This window comes from Nesoenas mayeri (assembly GCF_963082525.1).
Source record: "Nesoenas mayeri genome assembly, chromosome: 13".
NCBI classification, from domain to species: Eukaryota; Metazoa; Chordata; class Aves; order Columbiformes; family Columbidae; genus Nesoenas; species Nesoenas mayeri.
This window is the reverse complement of record NC_137550.1, coordinates 12,365,318-12,381,776: the sequence shown is the minus strand read 5'-3', so window position 1 is coordinate 12,381,776 and position 16,459 is coordinate 12,365,318. Positions and strand designations below refer to the sequence as shown.

General features: G+C 41.0%; 1 protein-coding gene across 5 annotated transcripts; it reads right to left on the bottom strand.

Annotated features, from left to right (window-relative positions):
• Positions 1-1,440: 1,440 nt before the first annotated feature.
• Positions 1,441-15,557, bottom strand: RLIM (ring finger protein, LIM domain interacting). 5 transcript variants are annotated; one of them, XM_080352871.1, is made up of 5 exons: positions 15,420-15,513; positions 11,432-11,512; positions 5,378-5,566; positions 4,480-4,563; positions 1,441-3,647 (listed from the first exon to the last, which is right to left on the bottom strand). In XM_080352871.1, the coding sequence occupies exons 2-5, from the start codon at positions 11,445-11,447 to the stop codon at positions 2,095-2,097; spliced, it is 1,842 nt and encodes a 613-aa protein (XP_080208997.1). In that variant the 5' UTR covers positions 11,448-11,512; positions 15,420-15,513; the 3' UTR covers positions 1,441-2,094. The 5 variants fall into 5 exon arrangements, with proteins under 5 accessions (XP_080208997.1, XP_080208998.1, XP_080209000.1 ...); XM_080352872.1 differs by lacking the exon at positions 11,432-11,512 and having other exon boundaries at positions 15,420-15,557; XM_080352874.1 differs by lacking the exon at positions 4,480-4,563 and having other exon boundaries at positions 1,441-3,629; positions 15,420-15,512.
• Positions 15,558-16,459: the final 902 nt, after the last annotated feature.

Here is a 16,459-nt window from a genome sequence, read left to right as displayed (position 1 = left end):
CAGCACTGTGATTTTGTCAAGGAAATTTTGGCATAGAGATTCCAGCACCTGAAATTAAGAGCTACCTTCCAATTTGAGAGTGATGTGTGCGAGAGGGAAAAGCAAAAAAACATGAGCTTATTTATTCTTCTGTCGAAAAAGAATACACGTATTCCCTCGGCCACAACGGCGTGTCCCACCAGGAGGAAAGTGAGCTCAACAGCCAGTCAGGCTTTCCCACTGAACCAAACACCACAAAACGCACACATAGAAAATAATGTGGAATTTGGGGACATTGTGGAATCCTTAACTAGCTGATGAGATGTTAAAAAGGGCTCAGAGCAGAGACTAGAGCTTATGCAACCACCACTATAAAACACCCAAAATGTGTTTTAATTAGGAAAAAGAGATAGGCCGGCTTTGGTTTTGTCATCTGAGGAACAAGCCACATTTCCCACATAGCCAGCAAGAGCAGTTCATATCCCTTCATAACTACTGCCCCGGTGCTGAAATAAATATTGCTGTCCTTGTTGCACACATGAGCTAGGAAAAAAAAAATAAAGAACAAACCAAAGAATTGGTCATTGAGGTTGAAGGATTTTTCCCCTGACACGGATGAGTCAAGGTACATTCTCTGATTCTTGATTTTGATATGTCACACACATAATTTTAGAAGTAAATTCAACTCATTTTAATCTGTGCAATACAAGCATAAAGAGTTTGATGGGTTTTTTAAACGCTATTCTTAGAATTTGCTACATTTCAAGTGTGCTCCCATAATCAATTGTAATTTTAAAAGTTAACCTAACACTCTACTAATCTGTTTTTCAGTAAATACTTAAGTTATTGTCCAGTGGCACTTGAGCCACAGGCTACTAACACCGGCTAGAGCAGCATGTTCACTCACCAGGGCCAGAGGTTACTCATATAGTTAAAGTTGGTGGGGAAGAAAATAGAAACTCAAACCTGTCAATACCTGTCTGCTGAATAGTTATAGAGTTGCTGCAAAAATTGAAAGTAAAATTTGATAGAAAAATTGGGCATAAACTTCACTGAATTGGTACATACGGGTTTGTATTATTACATATTAGCAACCATACCAAGAAGTAACCAGCCATTAGTGCAGTTTCTAATTTTTATCACCTTTTTTGGTGGCATTACCGAGCCAAAACACTGCAATTATAACATTTCATTTCTGATTTTGTTTTGTTTTGTTTTTTAATGCAATTCAGATGTCTGATTCAACTGTTTTTATATTACAGTAGCTGTTCACATAAATAGTACAGATATGCACTGCTCTTGACAGGTACACAGTTACAAAAGCAGCTCTCTCGTATTTGCGCTCTGTGTGGTGGGTTTTGTATGAAAAGCGTTCTTGATTTCTAAGCATGGTACAATTTTAATTCTTAATGCGTTAGTACAACAGTGCATTGGAAAAGTACTGAGCTTCTACAAAAAAGCTTTACAATTTTAAAACAGATTTTTTTTTTTATTTCAACAAGCATAGGCAATTCTTATATTTCCACAACAAGATAAATATCCCAATTAAGCTAACAGCTCATCCTACAGCGTGCCATAGTGATGGGGAAAGGGCTAACATTAGTGTTATTTACACAGCCATGTCCAATATTAACCCAGTATGAAAATTAAAAGTATGTTCAAGTGTGCAATTAAGTTCAGATTCTTCTTCCAGATAGTTGGATTTCTTGCAAAAATTCCTCTATGACTCATGTACGTTTAGTCAGGATGACTTCTCAAAGAACTCCTCATAAGCACAATCTTGAGGACAAAACGTTTATTAGACTGCAATGGCGGGGGCTGGGTGAGGGAAAGAACTTAATACTCTTCACAAAGAAAAACAAAATATTTTTAAGTGGGTAGATGTCTTTGGGACAAGTGGAATTTAACATCCAAACTGACTAGAACTTGAAAACTCTAATTAAAGAAATTTTCCAATTTTAAAAGCTTGAATCCAGAGAAAAGGCTTTCATGATGGAAGATTCACTCCAAGTCATTACTATACATTGAGGTACCACTCAAAAAGTGGCCATAAAGGAAGTGACTTCTTTGCCCATCACTATCACACTAGCTGCTTGGCCGAAATTCCAATCGCATTTAGACAACACTCTCTCTGTTACCAGAAGCTAAGACTGCTCTGCGACAAATGGGACAAGTGGAATTTTCTGATAACCAGCGATCAATGCAGTGGACATGATACTCATGCGAACAAGGCAATTTACGGAGCTTGTTGCCTTCCGTGTACTCTGTGATACACACACTACAGGTTTTCAGAGCATCGCTCTCACCAAAATTCCTCATCGCTAGGTTGTCAATTTGTTCTTTGGTGAGTCCTCTTGGTTGGTCATCGTCATCTTCATTTAGTAGGAAAAATTGTGCTAGGCTAAGGAATGGCAGAGAACCACTTTCTTCAAACGTGACTGATCCCCTCGTATTCCGACCTTCCCGTCTGGCACCAGATGTTGAACCACTGTCATTACCACCTTCATACACCTCCCCTGAGCTAGCATCTGTACTTTCATTGCTTGAAGTACCACCACCTCCATTCTGGGGCTCAGAAGCATCCACGTTCTGATTTGGAGTTGGGCCACTCGGATCTGCATCACTATCGCTATACATAAAGTAACTCAGCTCTCCAAAGCCTGTCATTATCTGCCTGAGCATAGTCTGAATAGCAACTGATGTAGTCTCGCTCAAGCCTGTGTTTAAGATCCTACGGATCGGAATCCTAATAGTACTGACGTAAGTTCTCACTCCAGCCCGTTCTGAACGTGAAAATGTGCGCCTAAACCCTCCTCGTTCACTTTCGTATGTGACGGTGTTGTTGGGTGTCTGGGACCTGGACCGTGTTCTGTTGGCTATGCTGTCTCTTTGCCGATACTCTCCTGGCCGAACTCTTCTCACCTGAAGATCAAGTACTATGGTAGGAGGCCTCTGCCCAGGAGCTGCGGTCTCACTGGTGCCATTGGTTTCTGAAGAACCTGCCGCTTGAGGAACAGGTCTTGTTTCAGGGGTTGAAAACAGAACTGCATTTTCACTTGGCACCTCAGTTCCCACTGTGTGCTGCCTTAATGTCACGTGCTGCCTAGTTCTAGAGCTTCCCTCAGCTTCATTCACTGAGGAGTGGTCAAGCGTTTGAGATGATGTATTGTGATGAGACCTGCGAGGAGTCTCACTCACTGGATTAATAGGTGACCTACTTCTATCAGTCCTAGCCCGTGTTCTCCGCTGTTCTGGACTCCTGCTTCTCGCTCTCCTCTGCCCTCTAGGAGGGGAAGCTTCCTCAGTTGTCAGCTCCTCCGAAGTGCTCCTTTCTGATCCAGGCTGCCTTACAGATGGTGATTCAGACCTTGGAATTTCAGAGTCACTTTGGCTGTTTTCCAAATCCTCCCCACCGGAAGGCTCTACAGATGGCTCATTCTCAGTTTCTGGATTTGTGTTCCCATTATTACGGTTGACATTTATTTCCAAACTGAATCTGAAGTCACCACTATTTGGGTTAGTCCTGCTCACTGCTCTCCAAGACTGGTTTCCTCGTTGCCCACTTCGTGTTGTATTTCCAGTCTGTCGGACTGAATTAAGCCAGTCTATTATAGAATCTCCATTTGAAACATCTTCTGCGGACTCTGCACCTGCAAAACGACAGGGAACTACCAAAATTAGAGTACTGAGCTAATTTTGGAGTGATCTCTTCCAAGAACATAATTGCTTAGTTTAACAGGTGACAATCTAGAAGTGCTTAATCCTACCAAGCGCTATTGTGGTTTCACGCATAGCATCACCATTCTTATCTACCAGAGCTCTTTTAAGGGAGTGGGAGTGGACATTTTTCTAATATGTACAGATAGACTGCATCCATCATGTAGCAAACAAGTCATCAAAAGAACAAATATTGTTTATCGTAAGTAAATGGAAAGTCACATTTCAGGTGTCATAACACATCAATAATTTGTGTTTTCCTTTGCAAACAATTAAGTGATCTATTGAGTGCTAAACAGAGAACTAAGTTTGTCCTGACCCTTCACTTGAGGAACACCTTTGTAGCAAATTTACCTCACTAAAGAATGAACCCCAGTGGCAAGCTCCAAGCATCCTCCACCAATCTCTATAGAAGGGTAATAACAAAAGAAATATAGCATCTTTGAAAGGGAAGAATGGTGAATAAAAAAAGAGGGATTCCAAAAAGCATCCCAGAAGGGAGCAGGCAGAATGGCACCTTAAATTAAAAAAACAAACAAACAAAAAAACCCCCACCACACACCACTCTAAATTTGACTTTATCTTGATGCAAGTATCAGATTTGTTATGAGTGAAATCTGTCCCAAACTGACCTCTGCAGCAGATATCAGATATAATGTTCGCTTAGTTTTGAAACAAAGCTCACCTTGCACCTGCCTAGGCTTAACTTGTTCCACTCCTGCACTCAACTTAAGGTCCGTATGGGGTGCTAAAGTTAAGAGTTTTCACAAATACTGTATATACCTCTATTCTCATCACTGTTTTGCTGTGGCGGACCTTCTTTAACTTGGTGTAGCCTTCTCAGCAACTCTTCTTCAGTAATTTCACCTTAGAAAATAAGCAAAATTTTCCAAAAATATTTCCAAATCACTTGTATGGCAAGCATTACTAAAAGCTTCTAGAGAAGGTACAAGCCACTGCTTGTCTTATTTACTAATGAAATCCTGCCATAAAGAGACTGTCAAACAGGTTGCTAAGGGGAAGTTCGGACACTTCAGCAACACTGCCCCAAGTAAGTTTTACTGAAGCTGAAAGATGCCAACAGTTTCAACCTATTCAAGACAGATATGCTTTCTGGTTCTATAACCTCTACAGCTTATCAGCAATTTTCATCATCCTATACCAATTAAATAGCTGTCCAGAGTGAAATATTTAAGGTAACCCCTTCACAAGCATGAAAAAGGTTTAAATTAGTTGGAGTCACGTTTTAAATTAGAACTAGTTTGAATTAGGTATCAACCTATAGTCAATTTAAAGTATTAAGTCAATTGAAAACTGATATAAAAATGCCCATGCAGAATCTTGCACCAGACTATTTATTCTAGTTACAAACTCTTAACCTCACCAGCACAAAATTTTCACAGAGATGCTTAAGGGAGGTTTACTTTTCAATCAGAAGTGTCTAAGGACCCATAACTGGAACTGGGTCAACTCTGGGTGCACATCATCCTAGTTACTTCTCTACTAGTCAGGGGACTGCTCAAATTTGAGTATGCACAAATGAGCAAGAAGCTACTTCCTACCATGGAGCACAACTGCAGCACACAAACTATATGGGGAAAACAGCTTCAGGAGTACAGAAAATGACACAAATTGCCTACAAGCAATTTGAGTAAGCTGTACATACCCAAGCATTACCTACCTGGTGTTCCTAGCAAATTGTTATCTCTCATAAGCCTGTATTCCTCTTCACTCAGGTTGTTTACAAACTGATAGAAAGCTTCTTCTCGATCTAACCGATCTAGTTGACTCTGACGTTGTGCTTCTGATTGATCAATATTTCCTTTATCGCTAGAATCTGAGCTTTCCATCTTGATGTGTGGAAGAGTACCTAAAAGGAAGAAAACAAACACTTCATCCAGCATAGTGAAACATGGCATGAAATACAGGCATGTTTGACCTGCATGACATTCTTCATTGTTATCCTTAAATTTGGCGAGGGGTAATAAGTTTGCTGATGAAGCTTCAGTTAAGATAAGCTGCATAACCACAGGGATCACAAATGAAATCATTCTCAAAGCATGAACCTCTAAGAAGTGCAAACAGAATCTATACCTATTATCAAATACTCAACAAAGCGGCAAGTACGAGCACGTAGAATACTATCAGTCATAACTCTTCATCCATCTTTACATTGTTGATGTGTCCATGACTACCTGCTTTTTAGTGTAAAACATTCCTAATACTTGCACACAGCATGCCTTGGCAGTGCCACACAACAGCGTGGAACAAGGCAGAAAAGCAAACCGGCCTGGATCATGCTCTCTAACTCTAAACAAGCAAGGGATTAAGTGTCCATCACTTCTTCCTGCCCTGTGCTACAGTAAGGAAAGCAGGAATCAACTTAATTTACTGCCTGCTATGAGAAACACCCTCTTCAAAATCCCAGTGAATTTTAACAGAATGAAACGTTACAAAGAATTCAAACATATAAAACAGAAGATGCCACGGATACCATGCGTGAGGAAAGAAAAAAACAAAATGAAAACCATATTATTAGTTTCCTAAAGAAAAAAAAAAAATGGTTTGTAAAATCAAATTTGTAGTTTTATGTCAAGAGAAGAATTTGCTTGCAAATTTCAGCATTTACTGAATTACTGACGGTGAGGACTGGAATTTCCAGGACAAAACTCCACAGTGTATACCAGGTATAACTTCTGCTATAAAATGCAGTCTTGTATCTTGTGTATTTTTTAGTATAATCTTCTCATATTGTTTTTCATTTGCATGACTTCCCTGAGGATGTCTCTCTCTCAAAAAACCAAATTATCCATGAATGCCATGTCTATATAAATATTATAACAAAATACATGCAAATGTGGGAGACGTTCTAGAACTAGTTGTGTCATGCAAATATATCAAATGAAGTTAAAATAATAACTAGTTTCCTTAATCACTATGCCTTGCTATTCACAACATCAAGAATTTTCCTGTACAACTGGTAGAATTTACTCAGAGAGGTGATTAGCAAGCTAATTCCCTGCATGCTAAAAAGCTCTGCAATAATATTCCCCATCAGAAAACATTCCTTTCATTTAAACCATACTTCATGTGACATGAAAATACTGGAAGAATAAAGCTTTTCTGCTTCTCACTGGAAAGTTTCCAACACTTAGACATCTGTCTAGTGCAAAAAGCATCTTCTTTTGGTTTGTCAGCACAGCTGTCAAGTCAAGACTGCCCACAGTTTACATTAGTGCAGCCCCACAGAAAAGCAGCATTGCGTGATCTCTGGAGGTAGTTTAGTTCAGCTGCTATTGTGAAAATTAAAGTGCGCTGACAACCTCAGTGTGTAACAGCAGAAAATTCCACAGGATAGGACATCCCATATTGCAGACTTGCAGCTACTCCAGCCCTCTTTGTTTTGAATTGTGACACAGCAGAGCTTGTTTTTAAGTTAGTCACATTAAGACACAAATTACTTGTTGCCGCTCAGTAATACAGTATGCAAGGCTACTGGTATTATTTGGCTCTGTGAATTTCTGCCATTTTACCAGAGAAATTAGGCTTATCTTCCACCTTTTCATCAGTAAGCAGCAGCCATCGCCAGGGTTACTACCATCTCTAATGGAAGCCTATCAGCTTTCTCTGCATTGCTAAATCTCTGGTGCAATCTAAAGACTGCATGGCCTGTCTGAAGACTTGCATGTGACATGTTGTCAAATACAGCAATAAACAAACCCATTCAAAGTAAGAGTTGTGCAATGGCTTCAGCAGATACATTCAGCTCAGGCCGGGCTCAGTTATGAAATCTGTATGTCCTTTAAACCTCAGACATATTTCTAATGAGAACATAGCGTTGTTTGAAACTCAAACAACTTTTAACAAGCTTTCTGTAGCAGAATGACGACTCCAAGTAACTTCACTTAAAGATATATTTCTGGTATCTTCTCTAGAATATAAAGACAGTTGCTTATAAGAGAAACATCTGAATAAAGCCTCAAGCAGAACAAGAGACTTGCACCCAAAACAAAACCTTGAAAGATACATTAGTTCTCTGGGGATACACAGCAAAACTCCAACCACCACTCCATTTTTTAGGACAACAATGAAACAAACTTGACAGTAAGATTAAGAAAATAAAGGATTGGAATAAGATGTTAAGGGACAGGTGCAGCATAAAGTTTTGTAAAATATTTTTCCCTAAACAACCTGCCACCTTGGTATTTAGTGACTTTAAAACACATAGAATGTCTTCATAATGGTAATATTAACATTAGACTAATTCTACAACAGCTTTTAAAAAAGAAAACTGCACTATGCATACAGAGCATGATATTTGTTTACTGCTTATGCTTTGAAATTTTCCTTTTAACTGCAAATGCCAGTGCTTGCAGGCACCTTAGCTATATAATACCTATTTGATTCAAAGACATTTGCCCATTCAATTTCAGAAGATGAAGGGACATCATTCGTGGTCAGGGAAAGAGGGAGCGTCAAAACAAGTGGAGAAAAAAAAATAAATAAAAATAAATAACCTCTTCTTTGACAATAGACTGATATACACTTGGAGAGGGGATCCTTTAAGAAATAATCAGAATTATTTCCAGGTTTGCTCCTCTTTTCTCTTCCATCATTTCATATCTTCCCTCCCAAACCATAAAGTCAGTTACTGGTCAAGACTCAAGGGATGTTAGTGCTAAGAAGAAAGCCTCAGAGCATTAATATTTTAGCTGACATTAGGACTATTTCTACCAGTGACAAACTTGCTGTATTTTCCTATCGCAAGCTACTGTAACAGATTACACTAGCCTGTTGTACCCCAATTTCAGGCTGTGTAGCTTCAGTGTCCTAGAAATGCTATATATCTAGATGGGATGTTTACACTGATGGAAATACAGACGGCAAAGAAATGCATAAACGCACATCGACACATTCTCCCTGCCTTATGGTTGACAGAAAGTGGGACAATACTCTTCAAACTAGAGCTCTGATATCATAACCAGTACATGGAAAACAGCATTTATACTCCAAGGCTCCTGTTACTTTTGTCTCTTCACTGTGCACTCAGCTCATTGTCCACATTGTCCATTTTAAGCTTCACCTCCCACACTACTGCAGAGCGCTACACATTACCAGGCTGAACTTACTAGAATATTTAGACTACGACTGCCTCAGCACAACTACATAGGTCCCACCTGGCTGTACAACAGGATTCCCATGGTAGCTACTACGTCACCTCACTCCTATTTCAGCATGGTAGAATGTTGTAGAAATAATTTGCAAACCTGTTCCCCATGCAGGATCCTGCTATGAGCTCATACACTGCAGGAAATTAAGACCGGTTTAAGGAAGCTGACTACAGTAACACAGGGACACCTAATGAGAGAAAACCAAGAGGTTTACTATTCAGTTACAACAAAATAACCCATATTTGATTATCTAATAAACAGGTATGCTTCAACTCCGTTAAAAGATTCAGAATTTCCTTCTTTAGTGTCCTCCCTTGCCAGCACTGACTTGACAAAGGGTGGGGAAGGTGACATCTATGAGCAGGAAGTTCAAATCTCTTGATTAACACCAACTTCAGCTGAGATATACAACAATTAAAATATCTCTATGGGAAAATGAGGCAGGGGGAATCACCTGAAGGTTGCACAAAACAACAGAATAAGAGATAGAATAAATCACTTTCTCCTAAAAAAAGAAAAAAAAATATTCTTCAGCAGCTGAATATCCAGACACGATAACTACAGTGAATTCTTAATTGGTGTTCCCATCCTTCCACAAGTCACCGAAATATCTTCCCTGCAGTTATGCTTCAACAAGCTCAGAGATTTCAGAGCACAAGTGATGAGCTGTCTCTCCACTGCTGCTAGAGACTGCAGGAGCAAAAACCGTAAGCTCACAAAAAGTACCGTTTGTTACATTATTTTATTCAAGAGGAAGTAATATTATGCTTCTTTGGATAGGAACAATTTAAGAGTACTAGGTATTCCCTCAACAACGCAAAGTTATCGTTCTTGCGGTGAAAGATACATTTTACATTTTCTCTTTTGCCAAGTCGTGTGCAAACAAAATCTAATCAGTCAGGAATGTACTACTGCTTAAAAACAACCTAGTGGGACAGCAGCTAGCAGTGATAAAACACTTGCATTGTCCATTTACCTTCAGCAATAACACTGTGTATCTCCATACTGCTTAGCACTTACGAACTACAGGAGTATTCCCAGAAAAAGTACTAATGGACCATAAGGCACAGTGATAAATCACCAGCTCTTCCTCCTTCACAAATGCGTAGTATCTCCTGACATTAGTTATCTGTATTGAACACCAAGAGACACCTTAGCCTGAATTCCTGAATTTTTTAAATTAAAAAATACATAAAACATTAGAACTCTCATTAAACTAAGTAAAACATAGATCTGACAAATTCAGAAATCATTCATTTGCAGGGTTAAAAGAAAATAAATACCTTAAAGTTATAATAATCTTCATTAGATTTATGGGGCAAGTCTCAGATTTTCACAGGAGAAAGGCACTGAATTAGTTAAACTGCAGAAACAACAGATGCTCATGAGCTAGCTGTGCAGTAAAAATTTCCTCAAAAATTCCCCCCACTCAGGTGTTACCGGTATTTCAACATTATATGAGAATGTAGTGCCCTGTATGTTAGGAACATTTCCTGAACTAACTCACGTCCCAGCAACATAATTAATACCTCTGCACAAACAAAAAAGGTGATGGCAACATGAATAAGTGTTCCATAGATGTGCTCAGCAGAAGGCTAATTTCTCATTTATGATTCATAACCTCACCTTAATTAGGTACTTCGACCGGTAGAGCACCTAGCTTACTTCCAGTCTGCAAAAATTATCAAAGCCTTCAACTACAAGAAGTGACTCAGTAGTGGAAGCCAGAAATACTTATTTTCTGGTTTGAGTCGTTACAGACTAACTATTTTTTCCTCCCCTACTTTCACTGATCATACCTCAAAGACATTTTAGCCCTACAGCAGCAGTACAACACAGCTGTCTGTTCAAAGAGCTTTCCACGAACTCTGACTTGAGCAGCCCCAACACACCACCCCGTTTGGCAGGACCAGTCCCAGCCACGGTCTCTCCCATTCCATTTCTCAAATGACACAGGAACAGCAGCCAGAACAGGCAGTTCTGTTACTCCGGGTTCTTTAGGCACAAACAGAACCAGCTTCACATGCGGTATTCATCTGACCCATCCCCACCTCCCAATCACCAGATTTTCCTAGAAGAATTAAAAGCAGAAAAATAGTTTCCATGCCAGTCAGTATCCATCTTCTCAATACTCAAAATTAGCAGAAAGACATAACAGAAGCTACATTTTCTTCTTAAATATTTCATCATTCAAGTCTGCAAGCTCAAAAGCAGAAGCGAGAACTGTCAGTGAATCCTGTCATTAAAGGAAAAAGACCATAAAATAGTGAAATGCCACAGGTCTCTGCATTATACATGGAGCTTCATTATGTCAAGTTTGGTATTTTTTCCTTTTTATCCAGGTGCACACGTTTCCTTTTGTGATCACCCCGAAGGCTTTGATAGCAATGGTACAAATCACTCATCTACATCTTAGAGATGGTAACAAGTAACAAACTTTACTAGTTTTCAAAGTTGTTTCATGAATTTTGGATATACTCTTTTTTTATCTGCTATCCTTGCTTTCTATTGACACTCTGAGCAACAACCAATCTACGCTCTTAATAGATTTCTACTAAACTTACCAGAAATTTTAAGCATCCAAGAACTCTGTAGGTCCTCTTTGCCTCAAAAAATATCATGGAAAACATATGACTTTTGGAAAGCTGAAAGAAAATTTTGGCTTCTATGAAGCGTTACGTGTAAACTGGTATAAAATTTATATGCCAGCTTAACAAGGAGTGTTAAACATCAATTCTGCTATTTCACTATCCCAGCACATTTCAAAGCAAAGTCTGTAAAACAAGATGTCATTCTGAACATACATTTTAAACAATAGAAAGCAGATTAATACTTTTGCAGAACAGCTGCAGAAAATTCAATGGAATTTAAAAAAAAAAAAAAAAGAGGAAAACATTCTAACAGAACCAACTGGTGAGATGGAGAAATATCATTAGATGTACTATCGACTCCTGTGAAGCCAGAGAGAAGTGAAGGGTACACAATCTCTGCAATTTCCAAAAGCCCTACAGTATCTAAGGCAAAGTAACCATCTTACAGTATAAATTCTCAACTCAAAGAGATCTAATTAAAAAAGAGGCAAAACTAATTAGTTTTCCAATGTTATCTTCCATATGAAAGAGCAGAGCTTAGCAAGTCCAGAATACTGAGAGCATGTGGAATGAAGACAGAGCTCTGAAAATAAAATGCAGTAAGAACTGCCAAAACCCAAGGCTCCACATTTTATCATCTGCACTTACTAAAACAACGGTTTTTACATACAAGTTGAGAAGAAACGTAAGACAGTACTGCCTTTTGCCCTCAAATTCAGATATCCCAGAAAAGAAAGCTTAGCATATACAAGGTGCAACAAATTTCCAGCATTAGAGTCCCATGGAATTATGCTTTTTTCCCCTAAGCATTGAGGTTGCTGGTGGGTCAGCAAGCACAAAGTGCACTCTGAAGCTCAAAGGAAGAAGTAAAGCTGTATGCAAGTAACCAGTATTGACACTGAAAAGACAGCAGTATAAACAGGATTGATATTCAAGAAGTTGTACCCGCAAAACTACAGGATGACCATGAAGAAACAGAACTTTTGGCTAGTGAAAGCACTAAGCCAATCATAACTCAATGAATTTCAATGAAGAAAGAAAAACATCTTCAAATTTACTACCAAATCTCACTGTCTATGCTAAACTGCTGCTAATACAGCAACTACTGAAAGCAAAAGGCCAACGCAACAGTAACAATCATTACAACCACAACCCACGCAGGAATTCTGCTACACGGATTTTTGTCGTTTATGTCTAGTGCCTAACAAATATAGAAGTGGAGAATAAAATCAAGTAACATTTATCTGAACATAAATAGATATCTGTTAGACTAGAATTCCATTTCTGATGATATACCAAAGCAGGCAAGCTCAAGCATTTTAACAAGACTATGTGCACATACATCTTGCATATTGAATTTAAGAGTGCTCTAAGCAAAATGCTTTCAAGTTGCTAAATTAAGAGAAAATGTGTGCTGGCTTCTCCTATATATTCAATTATCATTAGATGGTTTTATGAGACAGTTCAGCTCTGCAGACCACCTTGAGTAAGAAGCTGAGCTTGAATACAGCACATCAGCAAAATTTATTAATGAGTACCTCATTAATATAAACCTGAACACTTGGAGAGAGACACAGGCTTGTGTGTTTCTATGGTCTTCAGTGCAGCCAGGAACCTGTGCAAAAGCGAAATGGAGTCTCTGTGATGCTGCTGGACATGCCTGCTCACCACACCAAGGCCCTGGCTCAGAGTTATTACACTCCTATGCTGTTTAGAAGTACTGGTTTTGAGATAAATGAGATCACCATAAAAATACTTCATGTTTGGTTCATGTTTGGTTTTATCCCTTCAAAATTAATTTTTCTAAGCTCAAAAGCTGATGAGTTTTCATCAAGACTGAGATTAAGTCACAAAAACTTGGATAAATACCCAATAATCTTGTTTGAATTCAAGCGTTTTAATATATGGAAACTGAGTTCTCTATAAAAAAAACAAAACAAAACAAAAGCCAGAACAGCCTAGTAACGTGTTAAGCTACATTAAATTGAACTTAAATGCAATCTTTAGACTCAAGTACATGAAATCATAACATTATGTTATGGCTATAAAAACAACAACCAACCAATCAAACACCACGTACAACACCTCCACTGCAACTAGAAACATTCTACTAAGATCAAGGAATTTATTTTGATACATTCTCATAGGGAAGAAGAATAAAGAAACAAGCTAGGCACATATATCGATATAGAGATGTTTTAAAAACATTTCCACTTAAGGATCACATTATCCATTCCCCTAAAAATACCAGTAATAATACTAATATAAAAAGACACGGAGCAGAGACCAGTCACTTGCAGTGCTGTTTTCCAGTATACTCTGGCACATTTAGTAATTCAGTAATACGGAAAATAAACATGATACAGATGACAACCACTACTTGTTTGAAAAATGCTGGTGCGGTTATTTCAGCGACAGCGTTACATAGTCAGAACTGCTGGTGAGCTGTTATGCTTTAGTGGTCTAACATAACAAGAAGCCCTTAATTTTATAATGTGTGGTCTGTTTCCCCTTCTCGGGAACAGGCAAGACAAAATTCCAAGCTATAATTCTTTTAATTCCAAAAGGGTAGACCTGGAGAGGGAATACAGTAGTTTAACTGCTACTTGACCACTACAACAAAACTAAGCATCTGACTCTCAATTAGCATAATTAACTGCTCAAGAAGCGGCCAAGTGTTTATTTTTTAAAAAGACTTGACAAGTCACTGCAATTAAAATTCAGGGACAAATTGGTGTCAGAGCTTCTTTAGCATTTTGACAACGATTTTCAACTTGAAATTAACCCATACTGCCAAAATGGACAGGGAAAACAATTATATGTGTGCCAGTACCGTTGGGTAAAACCAAGTCTGAATTCTTGTTTACAAGCTTCTCTGTATAGACTCCACCTTCCTGAAAAATGGTGAAACAAACAAAACTATTGTAAATAAAAAATAAAATCTGAATATTTTGCTGTGAAACGTTTTAGAAGGCTCCTTCTACTACACACTAAAATTAAGACACAGAACAAATCTTAATAACTACATTATATATATATACACTACTATATACAACCTGATATTGCTCCTCCTTTAAAGCAGATCACTGAACATAAAATAATAAATACATCTAGCTGGACTTGACAATGGTTTTGAAACACAGGAAACATAAACCTTAAATGCCGAACAAACAGTATGAAAAAGGGAAGGAAGAATTTGCACAGGAAACTAAGGTGACAGAGCAACGATGACGTGATTAACTAGAGAAAAACTAACAGGATAGGAATGGCAACCATCACCGGTTTTAACAGGTCACAAGCTGATTAAGACCCTTGCAATAGACACAGCAAGATGTAAAGAGTTCCTCTTGCCTATCTGCCACAACTGGGCTTCTTGTCGCAACAGCCTCAAAACACAGTCCTAAGAGCTGCGACTACTTAAGCAGGCACTAAACTGTATGGCGAGGCTCAAGATAAGGGCTACAATTCCCCACGCTCCACTACTCCAAAAAGGGGCTGGTTTCAACCCCTTCTCTAGCCCAACCGGACACCTGAAGGGTGAGGGGCCCGAGGGGGAAGCACAAACCCTTCTCCAGCTCCAAATGGAGGAACAGGTTCGCCCCGCTCCGGCGGGAGAAAGGGGAAAAGGCCCCCGGCTGACAGAGCCCGGCCCATCCGGGGGCCGAGGATCCCCGCAGTGCCCCGGGCACACCCGCCCGCCATCACCGCCCGCAGCTCCATCACGGCACCCGCTCCGCCTCTGCCGCGGGGCGGCTGCGGCCTCCCGGCCTCCGCGGAGCCAGGAGCCGCCCTGCCCTCCCCGGGACCCCGCACTCCGCACGGCGGAGGCCCAGAGCAGGGGCAGAGCGACCTCCGGCCGCCCCCGGTTTCGGGCGGGGGCCGCAGCCGCCGCCTCCCCTGGGCCTGGGCCTCTCCCTTCTCCGGGCCATTTTGAGAGTCCGCCTTCGGCCTCGATACTCACCGCCCGCCGCCTGCCGCCGCCTCCCCAGCTCTCGCTCCGCTGCTCTCCTCGCTCCTCAGGGGACTCGGTCCCGGCTCGCCCCGCTCCGTCCGTCCCCAAACAGCCGCAGCGTCGCCCTCCCTCCCCTCTCAGGCGGCCATTTTCTGCTCCATTGTTACCAAGGAACGGGGGCCCGGAAGCGGCCGCCGACAAGCGGAAGTGTAGGCGCACACGCCTCTGCGCAGGCGCCGCCACCCCCTGCGGGGTAGGCGGGGAGCGGGGGGAGCGCGGCCCAACGAGATGAGTGTGGAGGACCCGGCGGGTAGAGCGGCCCCGGCGCGAGGGGGCGCCGCCATTTTGAAGCGGGGCAAAGGCCGAGGGCCGTGGGCGGGTGTCGTGGAGACGGGGCGGCCCCCGGGGCCTTCCCGGCCCCTCCTCTGCCTCCTGCGGCCCCGCGGGGGTGCCGAGGGTCCCGAGACTCAGCAGGGCCTGTCCGCGGTGCTCCCCAGTGGAGCCCGGCCTGGCAGCGCGGGGGCCATTTCGTGTCACCTCACAGAGTGTCCCAGGCGGAGGTGCCCGCGCTTGAGGCCGACAATGGCCAGCGTTCCCGAAGGCTGAGGAAGAAACTGTCAGTGAGGAGCCGTGTCTGACGTTCGCTCTCCTCCCCTTTGAACTGTGGCTGCATTTCGCCTCATGCTGGGTTTTTGCTGCTGCTTAACCCAGTGTCGTGTATTAAAGACAACTGGCACATTGTATAAAACGTAAGATGCACCCCTTTTCCAATATGAGCCTTAATTAATTGAACAGTGTTGTCCAAGTCCTGTTCCCAGGTTAAACTTCAGGGAAGCCGTGCCAGACTGAGGATCAGCGTAGAGGGGTTTCCTTCAGGGTTTGGAAAGATCCCACTGAAGAGTCTCCCTTGAAAAAGACTTTAAGGAAAACAGAGGTGATTTTCAAGAAAGTCATCTTCATTTTCAAGCAAGATCCCGTATTTAGAGAAATAACATATTTCTGAGGGTTTACGTGGTTTCAGGAAGTCCACAAGACACCTTTGCTTCTCA